Source organism: Salmo salar, chromosome 05 (genome assembly GCF_965601325.2).
Source record: "Salmo salar chromosome 05, fSalSal1, whole genome shotgun sequence".
NCBI lineage: Eukaryota > Metazoa > Chordata > Actinopteri > Salmoniformes > Salmonidae > Salmo > Salmo salar.
The window spans coordinates 91,216,185-91,231,208 of record NC_138295.1 but is presented as its reverse complement, the minus strand read 5'-3'; the positions used below and the strand labels follow the sequence as shown (position 1 = coordinate 91,231,208).

The window sequence follows — 15,024 nt, the reverse complement described above, 5'->3', positions numbered from 1 at the left end:
CAGGAAAAAGACAAACACATACTAAAAGGTGGAGCCTTTGTTTGGACAGAGCTATAACTAAAGATACGCTGCCCTTTGCTGCACAATTACATGGGAAAAGTACTGGCTGTTTTCCTGATACAACCCATAGTTGTATTTACTTGTCAATCATCAGAAGCCTGCCATCGAATCGTTTTATTCACTCATCTAGACCAAGAGGTACATTGATCGACTGTAAATACTTAACACAAAAATAACATGTTGTTGGTAATCTCCCATAGAGGCAACAGTGGCACACCACTTACGGTATACAAGAGGAAGTGCCTTTAACCCGTTGTAGGCTATCTGTAATAGAGGAACGTCCGATAACACTTCCGAGGAACAGTGAGTCATATTTAGAAGAGGATATTTATAATAATAATGTATCTGTTATGCGTCATTTATAAGGGCGCACACTAGTTTCTGGCAGTAACTCGCAAATAGACAAAGTGCACCTGCTGCGCTTCAAATGTGTTGCGCGTTATTAGGCTGCTAATAAAATAGTTAAAAGATAAAAGGGAAAATATATGTACTTACCTCCGGACCTAATTTCGTCATCATGTGACGGAAGAAGTGATCCAACTCCTTCCCCTCGATGTAACCATTATCTGGAGAAGCATTATCAACATTTAAAATACTCTCTCATACGTTTTAGAATACATTTTAAACGTTTTCTTTACATAAATAACATGGTTTTTATTGCATCAAAAATAACATATATCAAGTTATCAAACCATAGCTCGCATGGTTAGGTTATAATATTAATAATTGTCACCGTCTGCATCAAAGTGTTGCCAAATCTCCAGAAAACCAACAGCATCCAAGTGCTCAAAAGCGCAGTCCATTGTAATACACAGGAGTGTAAACGATATCTCTTAAATAGGGTTTATGATAGTTCAGTTGACAGCCTACTGTCGCTGTATCCTTGTCGAGTCTACTCTGCACTAGTTCAGTATGACGTTTGGCTGCTTTTCTTGATGTGGACCGATCAATTCTCCAAACCCCACCTCCTTATATGGACTAATCTGACTTCACCATGACGCGGTGTAGAATGAATAGAATACAGGAGGGCCGAACGGATTTCGACTGCAGAGACATTCGAGAGTTTGGTCAACTTTTAGAATGTTGAATATTGTTCTAATTCTAGACATTCGGTTACATAGCATTGTTTTAATATTCCACATGTAAAGTTAATGGGGAACTAACATGGCTGCCACAGAATGTTCAAGTGTCATGTAAATGTATCATCACGCAGAAACCGCATTGGTCTAACTGTCTAAATACATGGTTCTGTTGACTGTAGCAATAAAGGAGATGAGACTAGTCACACAAATGCTTTCCTCCTGAAACTGGTCTGTCAAAGTTATGCATATCATACCAGAGATGGTTTACGATTTTTAATAGTTTACGAGATTTCATTTCTCACTGGCAGATTTTTAGAGTGGCTGGCTGAATTAATTCTCAGCTTGCATTTAAAAAAGCACTAAATCAAGACATTTACGTCATTTAGCAGACGCTCTTATCCAGAGCGACTTACAAATTGGTGCATTTACCTTATGATATCCAGTGGAACAACCACTTTACAATAGTACATCTATATTTGTTTTTATATATATATTATTTTTTTTGTAAATATATATTTTTTTGGGGGGGGGGGGGGGGGGGTAGGTGGGTTAAAAGGATTACTTTATCCTATCCCAGTACAAGACACACTTGTACTGTGATTACAGTTTCACAGTAACATATTTCAGTGTTTTATTCTAGTTGAATTACAGGCCTGTATTCAATCAAACGCAGAATGCAGACAAGAGTTCTCCCATCCCGCTGGGATCACACTGGTTGAATTAAATGGTGGAATAATGTTGAACGGACGTCTATGCCCAGTGAGATGGCTCGGCTTTATCTCATAATTATCCCGCCATCTAGTGGCTAGATGTGGTACTGACCTGCCTATATTCAACACTAACCCGACATTCATAACTAAGTTGAAAGGTTGTATTTACTTCACCTGGTAATTACTAGTGGGAAAATCGTGTAAAAGGACGTCATGCTGATTGCTGAGCGTGTACCACTTCATCCCCATGCAGCATATACCTGTCTCGGACCCAGGACCTCTGCTTCACAAATACATAAAAAGCAAAAAGAGAAACGTAGTCTCACTGTCAACTCTGTTTATTTTCAGCAAACTTAACATGTGTAAATATTTGTATGAACATAACAATATTCAACAACTGAGACATAAACTGAACAAGTTCCACAGACATGTGACTAACAGATTTTGAATAATGTGTCCCTGAACAAAGGGGGGGTCAAAATCAAATGTAATCTGTTGTGGCCACCAGCTGCATTAAGTACTGCAGTGCATCTCCTCCTCATGGACTGCACCAGATTTGCCAGTTCTTGCTGTGAGATGTTACCCCACTCTTCCACCAAGGCAAGTTCCCGGACATTTCTGGGGGGAATGGCCCTAGCCCTCACCCTCCGATCCAACAGGTCCCAGACGTGCTCAATGAGATTAAGATCCGGGCTCTTCACTGGCCATGGCAGAACACTGACATTCCTGTCTTGCAGGAAATCACGCACAGAACGAGCAGTATGGCTGGTGACATTGTCATGCTGGAGGGTCATGTCAGGATGAGCCTGCAGGAAGGGTACCACATGAAGGAGGAGGATGTCTTCCCTGTAACGCACAGAGTTGAGATTGCCTGCAATGACAACAAGCTCAGTCCGATGATGCTGTGACACACCGCCCCAGACCATGACTGACCCTCCACCTCCAAATCGATCTCGCTCCAGAGTACAGGCCTCGGTGTAACGCTCATTCCTTCGATGATAAACGCGAATCCGACCATCACCCCTGGTGAGACAAAACCGCAACTCGTCAGTGAAGAGCACTTTTTGCCAGTCCTGTCTGGTCCAGCGACGGTGGGTTTGTGCCCATAGGCGACGTTGTTGCCAATGATGTCTGGTGAGGACCTGCCTTACAACAGGCCTACAGGCCCTCAGTCCAGCCTCTCTCACCCTATTGCGGACAGTCTGAGCACTGATGGAGGGATTGTGCGTTCCTGGTGTAACTCGGGCAGTTGTTGTCATCCTGTACCTGTCCCGCAGGTGTGATCCTGTGCAGGTGTTGTACACGTCGTCTGCCACGGCGAGGACAATCAGCTGTCCATCCTGTCTCCCTGTAGCGCTGTCTTAGGCGTCTCACAGTATGGACATTGCAATTTATTGCCCAGGCCACATCTGCAGTCTTCATGCCTCCTTGCAACATGCCTAAGGCACGTTCACACAGATGAGCAGGGACCCTGGGCATCTTTCTTTTGGTGTTTTTCAGAGTCAGTAGAAAGGCCTCTTTAGTGTCTTAAGTCTTCATAACTGTGACCTTAATTGCCTACCGTCTGTAAGCTGTTAGTGTCTTAACGACCGTTCCACAGGTGCATGTTCATTAATTGTTTATGGTTTATTGAACAAGCATGGGAAACAGTGTTTAAACCCTTTACAATGAAGATCTGTGAAGTTATTTGGATTTTTACGAATGATCTTTGAAAGACAGTTTTTTTTTGCTGAGTTTATATGTAACTATCCTCCCTCAAGCGTCTCTACCGGTCACGATGCGGTACAGAGCTCAATTTGGCCTCTGCGTGCTTCTGGAGGCACCTCAACTGCGTCACACCATCCATACAGCGCCTCCGACCACATTTTCAGATCAAGAATAAAACTTAGCTGTGTATTGTAGCTTTCCATGTTATCAGTTGTCTGCAGCTTGTGAGGTGTTTGTCTGCATGTCTGTCTGTCCGCATATCTGTCTGTCCGCATATCTGTCTGCATGTTTGTCTGTCTGTCTGTCTGTCTGCATGTTTGTCTGCGTCTTACTGTTGCCTGTCCTATCTTGCTTTGCAAGTGCTCACTGCTCATTGTTTGTCTGGATTGTTATTGTAATTGTTTTTAATAACCTGCCCAGAGACTGCGGTTGAAAATTAGCCGGCTGGCTAAAACTGTCACTTTTACTGAAACGTTGATTAACGTTCACTGTCCCTGTAAAAATCTAAAATAAACTCCAAGTGCTACATTCACCCCTCAAACTTACTTAACAGCGACCCCGGCGTTGCGCTGTAGATCCGGGTCACGGCACCACTTTAGAGGACGTCACGCTGCTTGCTTAGGGAGTACCACTTTACCCCGATTTGGCACATACCTGGCTCCAACCCGGGACCTCTGCATGTGAATACATCCAACTCGTATTTACTACTTCACAACTGGAAATGTCCACCTTCCCATTTATGAATGCAGCATAACCTCGTCCCCAGGCTACTGCACACAGCAAGCCTTGCACATCAACGATTCAAAGTTGGCCTTAGTGGGAGTGAATACAATTTGGAATAAAAAAGTAATCAACTTTGTAAACAAAACATCCATTGAATTATTCAAGTAACTGTCTTAGAGGCCTTTTCTTTCCCCCATCACTCACAGCCAAAGATATTAAAACGTTATATTCAGCCAATGTCTGCCATGACAATCACTATTAACCTCATGACATGGGTCCCTCCCATTCTTCTAGGTGCAGACTGAAAACATCCCATAATACTCGCATCGTTACTGGTCCCAATGGAGAAGTTAGTTACTGGTCCCAATGGAGAAGTTAGTTACTGGTCCCAATGGAGAAGTTAGTTACTGGTCCCAATGGAGAAGTTAGTTACTGGTCCCAATGGAGAAGTTAGTTACTGGTCCCAATGGAGAAGTTAGTTACTGGTCCCAATGAAGAAGTTAGTTACTGGTCCCAATGGAGAAGTTAGTTACTGGTCCCAATGGAGAAGTTAGTTACTGGTCCCAATGGAGAAGTTAGTTACTGGTCCCAATGGAGAAGTTAGTTACTGGTCCCAATGGAGAAGTTAGTTACTGGTCCCAATGGAGAAGTTAGTTACTGGTCCCAATGGAGAAGTTAGTTACTGGTCCCAATGGAGAAGTTAGTTACTGGTCCCAATGAAGAAGTTAGTTACTGGTCCCAATGGAGAAGTTAGTTACTGGTCCCAATGAAGAAGTTAGTTACTGGTCCCAATGGAGAAGTTAGTTACTGGTCCCAATGGAGAACTTAGTTACTGGTCCCAATGGAGAAGTTAGTTACTGGTCCCAATGGAGAAGTTAGTTACTGGTCCCAATGAAGAAGTTAGTTACTGGTCCCAATGGAGAAGTTAGTTACTGGTCCCAATGAAGAAGTTAGTTACTGGTCCCAATGAAGAAGTTAGCTACTGGTCCCAATGGAGATGTTAGTTACTGGTCCCAATGGAGATGTTAGTTACTGGTCCCAATGGAGAAGTTAGTTACTGGTCCCAATGGAGAAGTTAGTTACTGGTCCCAATGGAGAAGTTAGTTACTGGTCCCAATGGAGAAGTTAGTTACTGGTCCCAATGGAGAAGTTAGTTACTGGTCCCAATGGAGAAGTTAGTTACTGGTCCCAATGGAGAAGTTAGTTACTGGTCCCAATGGAGATGTTAGTTACTGGTCCCAATGAAGAAGTTAGTTACTGGTCCCAATGGAGAAGTTAGTTACTGGTCCCAATGGAGAAGTTAGTTACTGGTCCCAATGGAGAAGTTAGTTACTGGTCCCAATGGAGAAGTTAGTTACTGGTCCCAATGGAGAAGTTAGTTACTGGTCCCAATGGAGAAGTTAGTTACTGGTCCCAATGGAGAAGTTAGTTACTGGTCCCAATGGAGAAGTTAGTTACTGGTCCCAATGGAGAAGTTAGTTACTGGTCCCAATGGAGAAGTTTGTGGAGAAGGTTGTACTAGGATGTTCCACATGCTACCAAAGATTGTGATGAACGTCCCCAGTCTGGCTCCCCCGGTCACCCCAGTCTGGCTCCCTGGTCACCCCAGTCTGACTCCCCTGGTCACCCCAGTCTGGCTCCCCCTGGTCACCCCAGTCTGGCTCCCCCTGGTCACCCCAGTCTGACTCCCCCTGGTCACCCCAGTCTGACTCCCCTGGTCATCCCAGTCTGACTCCCCTGGTCATCCCAGTCTGACTCCCCTGGTCACCCCAGTCTGACTCCCTGGTCACCCCAGTCTGGCGCCCCCTGGTCACCCCAGTCTGGCGCCCCCTGGTCACCCCAGTCTGGCTCCCTGGTCACCCCAGTCTGACTCCCCTGGTCACCCCAGTCTGGCTCCCCTGGTCACCTCAGTCTGACTCCCCTGGTCACCCCAGTCTGGCGCCCCCTGGGTACCCCAGTCTGACTCCCCTGGTCACCCCAGTCTGACTCCCCTGGTCACCCCAGTCTGACTCCCCTGGTCACCCCAGTCTGGCTCCCCTGGTCACCCCAGTCTGACTCCCCTGGTCACCTCAGTCTGGCGCCCCCTGGTCACCCCAGTCTGGCTCCCCCTGGTCACCCCAGTCTGGCTCCCCCTGGTCACCCCAGTCTGGCTCCCCCTGGTCACCCCAGTCTGGCTCCCCCTGGTCACCCCAGTCTGGCTCCCCCTGGTCACCCCAGTCTGGCTCCCTGGTCACCCCAGTCTGGCTCCCTGGTCACCCCAGTCTGGCTCCCCTGGTCACCCCAGTCTGGCTCCCTGGTCACCCCAGTCTGACTCCCCTGGTCACCCCAGTCTGACTCCCCTGGTCACCCCAGTCTGGCTCCCCCTGGTCACCCCAGTCTGACTCCCCTGGTCACCCCAGTCTGGCTCCCCCTGGTCACCCCAGTCTGACTCCCCTGGTCACCCCAGTCTGACTCCCCTGGTCACCCCAGTCTGACTCCCCTGGTCACCCCAGTCTGGCTCCCCCTGGTCACCCCAGTCTGACTCCCCTGGTCACCCCAGTCTGGCTCCCCCTGGTCACCCCAGTCTGGCTCCCCTGGTCACCCCAGTCTGACTCCCCTGGTCACCCCAGTCTGGCTCCCTGGTCACCCCAGTCTGACTCCCCTGGTCACCCCAGTCTGGCTCCCCCTGGTCACCCCAGTCTGACTCCCCTGGTCACCCCAGTCTGACTCCCCTGGTCACCCCAGTCTGGCTCCCTGGTCACCCCAGTCTGGCTCCCCCTGGTCACCCCAGTCTGGCTCCCCTGGTCACCCCAGTCTGACTCCCCTGGTCACCCCAGTCTGTCTCCCTGGTCACCCCAGTCTGACTCCCCTGGTCACCCCAGTCTGGCTCCCCTGGTCACCCCAGTCTGGCTCCTGAGGTCTCCAAATAAGTTCCAAAGCATGTCAAGCCATTTGAATTGAACTCCATACTGTGACAGACCACTCCTTCTGCTCTCAGAGACTTCAGTTGGGACAAGCTTTAAGAAGAATGGAGGACAACCGCTCACACTTTCATGAGTTTCCTGGAGACTGTGAGCACATTTGGAAAGTAGACAGAATGAGAAGCCACAACAAGCTCAAACAAAAGAAGAGCAGATGGCTGGAGAGAGAGTCTTCTCAGGGTCACTCCGAGACGATGAGTACCGCAATGTATGGGACCTCTATTGTGCTGCATCACGGTAATGCAGAGGAAGGATGCCAGCATCGGCTTGCTAGACTTGGCATCCGTGTCAACAGGCAGAGCACATAGAAGAAGCTTAAAGTAATGGAACCCCATTCATTCAACACTGATTCAACCATCAATGTGTCATCAAAGATCTGTACAAATCTCATTTAGACGTGTTCAATCTGTACAATTATTTTAATTGGTATAAATATTCACATAAGGAAGGACATGTGTGATTTAGTGAAACATGTTAAGGAGTGTTGTCCGTAACTAAATAAAGCATACAGCATAACAACATGGAGTCATTTTCTTTGTTGAATTAACTTTCCTTTTTTTTGCTTTTCAGAAATGATCAGGCAAATATATCAATGTTTCTGCTTGTTTCTTGTCATAAAAATAAAATAATCCAACTAATGAATTGTTTAAAGAATAAGAAGAAAACAATGAAATCGACTAATTGATTTCCTCAGTATTAACACAATGTACATTTACAATAAGGACAAGAAAAGGGATAAAAACACAACCGACCACTGTTTTTATTTCAATAAATTACATCATTATATAAACCTATTTTAGTAGTGTGCTTAGTAGTACCATAGTAGTATAGGATGTGTACACATACGTGTGTGGATATATTACATGTATCTTAACATACAGTATTATATTACAAGTATGTAACTTAACATACAGTATTATAATACATGTATGTATCTTAACATACAGTATTATATTACATGTATGTAATTTAACATACAGTATTGTAATACATGTAACCTAACATACAGTATTATATTACATGTATGTAACTTAACATACAGTATTATATTACATGTATGTAACTTAACATACAGTATTATATTACATGTATGTAACTTAACATACAGTATTATACTACACATACAGTACATCACACATGCATATCAGACACACAAATTCAGCAGTAATCACTCTGCCTGTCTGAGAGATAGACTCTCTCTCTTACTTATTTAACTCTTACTGATTCTTCTAACACGTCGTTCCATGGTTTTATTGTTTCATAGAACCAAACAGAAGACAGACAGCTGCTCTTTATCCCCAAACAGAAAGAATAAAATACAAGACAGAGAAATCCAACCAACACAGTTAACCAGAGGGGTTATCCTACGAAGCATGCTAGATCTACTCAGGGTCTTCTAGAGCTAACCAGCTTCAGTTAGCTTCACATCCCAGTTCAGGCTTCATGTGTACCTAACGACGGTGGATATTGCTTGTACGCCTGCCGCTAACTCTAGAAGGCTTGGAACTGCACATGGCTAGTCGAACGGCGAACTCTTCATTGTGACAATGCTGAAACGTCAATCCATGGGCGACTCAGTGCAACATTTTCATTGGTGCAGAAATCAAGAGAAAAGGAAAGTTATTTTGGAAATTCAGCAGCTGTGGTGTGAAATTGGCTTTTAGAAGTTCCGTCTTTATTTCATTACTTATCATTAATTAGTCTTTATTTCATTACTTATCATTAATGCGTTTATTTTATTTTATTACTTATCATTAATTAGTCTTTATTTTATTACTTATCATTAATTAGTCTTTATTTTATTACTTATCATTAATGCGTTTATTTTATTTTATTACTTATCATTAATTCGTCTTTATTTTATTACTTGTCTTTGGTGTGTTTATCAATGCACAACAACCACAGGCACCTCCCCCCCCCCCCTCCTATCAATAAAATAATATTATGAATCATACAGAAGTGCTACTGTGGGTGAAGTTTAGAATGCATTCTGTCATTACTAAATGTGAAATGTTATATATTTTAACATTACTAGTTTTTAACACAGAAAACATTTATATATTTCAAATCAGTGGTCTTCCTCAAATGAAGGGGATGAGGCAGTCTTTGCGAGAGTGAGGGAAACTGATTTAATTGATCATTTGATTCAAGGGAAGTGGAGTTAGCCTTCCCCGGAGCGGGTTAGTTCTGGAGGATTCGTTGCCATAGAAATTCACCTGGCTGAAAGGTGAGCCGCTTTGACCTGTTATCCCGAGTTGAACTCATAGTTTACCAAAGTTACCTTGCTACCTGCTTCGTAGAATACCCCTCAGGGTCCTAGTTCAGTAGAGAGCGTAATAAACTAAAACAAGTGTTTCTTATTGGACAAGTTCAGGTAATTTACCTCCCTGTTTCAGTCAGTTTTCTGCCTACTGAACATGGCCCAGGTGGACAGGTTCATGGAATGTGATGCATTCACAGCATTCAACCCAGTCCCCGACATCACTATGTTCTGACTCAGTAAGCCAATCCTTCAGGCCAAGCCATGATTACAGGTCGTGAAGAAAATAAACTACTGGCAGCGAGGCAGCAAACGAAGACCGATTGAAAGACCGAAAGGTGCCGAGGCCAGGACATGACCCCTAGTTGTCTGGCCCTGACTGACTGGACAGCAGCGTTGGGGTCAATTCCATTTCAATTCCAGTCAATCCAGAAACTAAGCCAATTAAAAAATGTTCTTATTGAAAAGCAGTGAAGAGAAATGGAAATGGAATTTCAGTTTACTTCCTGAATTGCTGGACAGGTTTGAAAACGTCCGTCTGTCCACATGAAGCAGTCAGGTCCTGAATTAGTAGCCAATTGACCATGAGTGCAGAAAAGCCCCGAGCTGGAGTTCCATCCATGTCCAGCTTTCACTTAGCATGGATACCAATCTGAATAGTGAAACAGTGCCATATTCAGTGTGGATTCCAGGCTAGCTTTTACTGGCCTGACAGTACACCAGTTCAGTTCCCAATACAAGCACAGGGGATGACCGACACACAAAGCTATGATGACATAGTACACACATGTCCAAACCATGATGACATAGTACACACAGGGCCAAACCATGACGACATAGTCCACACATGTCCAAACCATGATGACATAGTACACACAGGGCCAAACCATGATGACATAGTCCACAAAGGGCCAAACCATGATGACATAGTACACACATGGCCAAACCATGATGACATAGTCCACACATGGCCAAACCATGATGACATAGTACACACATGGCCAAACCATGATGACATAGTCCACACATGGCCAAACCATGAGATATCGGAGTCATGTAAAGGGATGTCCCTCTCCTTCCCCCTTCAGAAAAGGTGCTGTTTATTTTCCACAGTGACTTAACACACAACAGTGCATCATCATAACAGTGCTTTAGCCGTATTTATCTTGGTATTACTGAGATTAGTGAAAGTGTACTATCAAAGTGAAACACTTCACAGGGGTTACTCTCCCGACAGTCTTCTTTAGACATAGGGTCTTTGCTTTCTGATTCCTGATATCAGATATATTGAGATGACAGGCAGGTACCATGCACCTGTCATTCATTGAGAGTTTAGTTTCTCATATAAAAATAAAGTCTTTGTCGGCCTCTTCTCCAGATTGGGAAGACTTTCTCCCCGGTCCCTTGTCTCTGTCAGGGTTGGGGGTTTGGTCCTTGGGTTTGGAGACGTTGTCCTCAGAGTTGTGGCGGTGGGGGCTCTGGTGTTTGGCAGGGTCTGACACTGAGCCTGGTTTCACTGCTGAGGAGAAGAGGACAGGGTCTGGTTAGGAGAACGAACAGCAGAGGACAGGGTCTGGTTAGGAGAATGAACAGCAGAGGACAGGGTCTGGTTAGGAGAACGAACAGCAGAGGACAGGGTCTGGTTAGGAGAATGAACAGCAGAGGACAGGGTCTGGTTAGGAGAACGAACAGCAGAGGACAGGGTCTGGTTAGGAGAATGAACAGCAGAGGACAGGGTCTGGTTAGGAGAATGAACAGCAGAGGACAGGGTCTGGTTAGGAGAATGAACAGCAGAGGACAGGGTCTGGTTAGGAGAATGAACAGCAGAGGACAGGGTCTGGTTAGGAGAACGAACAGCAGAGGACAGGGTCTGGTTAGGAGAATGAACAGCAGAGGACAGGGTCTGGTTAGGAGAACGAACAGCAGAGGACAGGGTCTGGTTAGGAGAATGAACAGCAGAGGACAGGGTCTGGTTAGGAGAATGAACAGCAGAGGACAGGGTCTGGTTAGGAGAATGAACAGCAGAGGACAGGGTCTGGTTAGGAGAATGAACAGCAGAGGACAGGGTCTGGTTAGGAGAATGAACAGCAGAGGACAGGGTCTGGTTAGGAGAATGAACAGCAGAGGACAGGGTCTGGTTAGGAGAATGAACAGCAGAGGACAGGGTCTGGTTAGGAGAATGAACAGCAGAGGACAGGGTCTGGTTAGGAGAATGAACAGCAGAGGACAGGGTCTGGTTAGGAGAATGAACAGCAGAGGACAGGGTCTGGTTAGGAGAATGAACAGCAGAGGACAGGGTCTGGTTAGGAGAATGAACAGCAGAGGGCGCCAAAAACAACCTTTTCTGAAAACAAATTGTTTCATTTCTGTTTTAATCTCCATCTCTACCTCATCAGTGCTAAAAATGAGTCAAAATAACACTTTTAGACAGTAACTTGCGAAAGATGAATCAATCCAACACATTTTCTAAAGAAAAGCAAGCACATTTTCCAACTGGCACCAACTGGCATCAAGACATGTTCTAAAAATATGAAGGTATGTGAGGCCTAGAGAAGCCCGGGTAACTTTCTGCCTCAGGTGCCAGTTGGAGAAAGATCAGTAGGCGGTATGGTAGATTCATTTTGGTAAGCTTCCTTCAATTATAAGTCATCACTATCAATCAAATCACGTCCAGAAGCTCCAATAATGAATCTCACTGCAGACTGACCTGAACTACGGGACAAGATGAGAGATCATGAAAGATACAAGTGAGAGAGGAGGAGGGAAAGGGAGAACTTCTTCTAACCAGTAAAGGGGAGGGACTTCCTGCTCTTGTGCTCGCCCACTTCCTGTTCGGTGCTGGTAGGTGATTGGCAGGCGTGTCGGGCTCTGAGATTGGCCTGTCAGCTTCCTGATCAGAATCAAACACACTAGCGTCTTCTGTTGGAACATTCACTAGGGAGAGGGTGGAGGGAGGGAGGCTGGGCTTTAGTGCTCGTTGGTCAATTAGCCATTCAATTAGCCACAGGGCCAATCCCATTGGGGCATAGTAATTCATTCTAATTTGTCTTTCAGCACATCTGGGCTGCTACAAATAGAATACAAGTAGGTAATGTGTGGTTCTTTTTGATGGAGTTTTTAAAGAATGAGTAGCCTATCAATAACCTATCAATAACCTATCAATAACCTATCAATAACCTATCAATAAGCTATCAATAAGCTATCAATAAGCTATCAATAACCTATCAATAACCTATCAATAAGCTATCAATAACCTATCAATAACCTATCAATAACCTATCAATAAGCTATCAATAAGCTATCAATAACCTATCAATAAGCTATCAATAACCTATCAATAACCTATCAATAAGCTATCAATGACATATCAATAAGCTATCAATAAGCTATCAATGACATATCAATAACATCGATAACCTATCGATAGATTCAATCTTGATCCATAGAACATGATTTAAATCTCCTCACTAGCACTGGGGGTGAAGTGTGGTTTGTGGTGCCCTCAGTGACTGTTCATAGGAGTAATGTTGGTGTGTAGTAGACTGTGTAGTAGAGCGTGTAGTAGAGCGTGTAGTAGACTGTGTAGTAGAGTGTGTAGTAGAGTGTGTAGTAGAGTGTGTAGTAGGGTGTGTAGTAGACTGTGTTATAGAGTGTGTAGTAGAGTGTGTAATAACTGTGTTATAGAGTGTAGTAAAGTGTGTAGTAGACTGTTATAGAGTATGTAGTAGACTGTGTAGTAGAGTGTGTTATAGAGTGAGTAGTAGAGCGAGTAGTAGTGTGTAGTTGAGTGTGTAGTAGTGTGTAGTAGAGTGTGTAGTAGAGTGTGTAGTAGACTGTAGTAGAGTGTAGTAGAGTGTGTAGTAGAGTGTGTAGTAGAGTGTGTTATAGAGTGAGTAGTAGAGTGTGTAGTAGACTGTAGTAGAGTGTAGTAGAGTGTGTAGTAGAGTGTGTAGTAGAGTGTGTTATAGAGTGAGTAGTAGAGTGTGTAGTAGTGTGTAGTAGAGTGTGTAGTAGTGTGTAGTAGAGTGTGTAGTAGAGTGTGTAGTAGAGTGTGTAGTAGAGTGTGTAGTAGAGTGTAGTAGAGTGTGTTATAGAGCGAGTAGTAGTGTGTAGTAGAGTGTGTAGTAGTGTGTAGTAGAGTGTGTAGTAGTGTGTAGTAGAGTGTGTAGTAGAGTGTAGTAGAGTGTAGTAGAGTGTGTAGTAGACTGTAGTAGAGTGTGTAGTAGAGTGTGTAGTAGACTGTAGTAGAGTGTGTAGTAGACTGTAGTAGAGTGTGTAGTAGAGTGTAGTAGAGTGTGTAGTAAACTGTGTAGTAGAGTGTGTAGTAGAGTGTGTAGTAGAGTGTGTAGTAGACTGTAGTAGAGTGTGTAGTAGAGTGTAGTAGAGTGTGTAGTAGAGTGTGTAGTAGAGTGTGTAGTAGAGTGTGTAGTAGAGTGTGTAGTAGACTGTGTAGTAGAGTGTGTAGTAGAGTGTGTAGTAGACTGTAGTAGAGTGTGTAGTAGAGTGTGTTGTAGAGTGTGTAGTAGAGTGTGTAGTAGACTGTGTAGTAGAGTGTGTAGTAGAGTGTGTAGTAGAGTGTGTAGTAGACTGTAGTAGTGTGTGTAGTAGAGTGTGTAGTAGACTGTGTAGTAGACTGTAGTAGAGTGTGTAGTAGAGTGTGTAGTAGAGTGTGTAGTAGAGTGTAGTAGAGTGTGTAGTAGAGTGTAGTAGAGTGTGTAGTAGAGTGTGTTATAGAGTATGTAGTAGACTGTGTAGTGTATTTTCTGCATTATGCAATGATATGGGCAGCGACCATGTAACACTTTTACAACATACAGACTGCACTGGTTATCAAGGGGCAAAGTATTGACACGTTTCTTTGATTTGAGAGACGAGCTTAAAGTTCTTTACTGACCAAAATGTTCACTTGTCTGACCACTTGCATGATGATGAGTTTATCACACGACTGGCCTATCTGGGGGATGTTTTTTCTGGCCTGAATGATCTGAATGTAGGATTACAGGGACTCTCCACAACTATATTCAATGTGCAGGACAAAATTGAGGCTATGATTAAGAAGTTGGAACAAGGACAACACACAGGTCTTTCCATCATTGTATGATTTTTTGTGTGCAAATTAACTCAAGTTTACGGACAATGTCAAATGTGCGAGCTGGGTGCGCAATTACACAGGTACTTTCCCAAAATGGACGACACAAACAACTGGATTCATTATCCCTTTCATGCCCTGCCTCCAGTCCACTTACCCATATCTGAACAAGAGAGCCTCATCCAACCCAACACTGCAGTTATGTGCATCCTTTCAAGCACACCCTTCTCATTAACCTGTGGTGAGTTATTCTCAATTGTCGATAAACAAATAAGGTTTTATATGTAAGATGGTTAAATAAAGAGCAAAATGATTGATTATTATTATATAATTATTTGTGCCCTGGTCCTATAAGAGCTCTTTGTCACTTCCCACGAGCCGGGTTGTGACAAAAACTCACTCATTCCTGTTTAATAAATGTATCGTATAGTGT

General features: G+C 44.2%; 2 protein-coding genes across 5 annotated transcripts in view; both read right to left on the bottom strand.

Annotated features, from left to right (window-relative positions):
• The window catches only part of segn (Secretagogin), an 83,570-nt gene extending 82,633 nt beyond the window's left edge, over positions 1-937 (bottom strand). Inside the window, 2 exon segments of the mRNA NM_001140072.1 lie at positions 556-626; positions 794-937. Coding sequence (NP_001133544.1) covers positions 556-626; positions 794-863 — 141 coding nt within the window. The 5' untranslated portion in view covers positions 864-937.
• A 6,705-nt stretch (positions 938-7,642) lies between these two features.
• Positions 7,643-15,024, bottom strand: part of LOC106598556 (F-actin-uncapping protein LRRC16A) — a 286,920-nt gene continuing 279,538 nt past the window's right edge. The window contains exons 37-38 of one of the 4 annotated variants that reach the window (XM_082975967.1): positions 12,288-12,436; positions 7,643-11,021 (exon numbers count right to left, since the gene is read on the bottom strand). In XM_082975967.1, coding sequence (XP_082832093.1) covers positions 11,016-11,021; positions 12,288-12,436 — 155 coding nt within the window. In that variant the 3' untranslated portion in view covers positions 7,643-11,015. Of the gene's footprint in view, positions 11,022-12,287; positions 12,437-15,024 lie in introns of those variants that run through there. The other 3 variants (XM_082975965.1, XM_082975966.1, XM_082975968.1) reach the window with 3 other exon arrangements.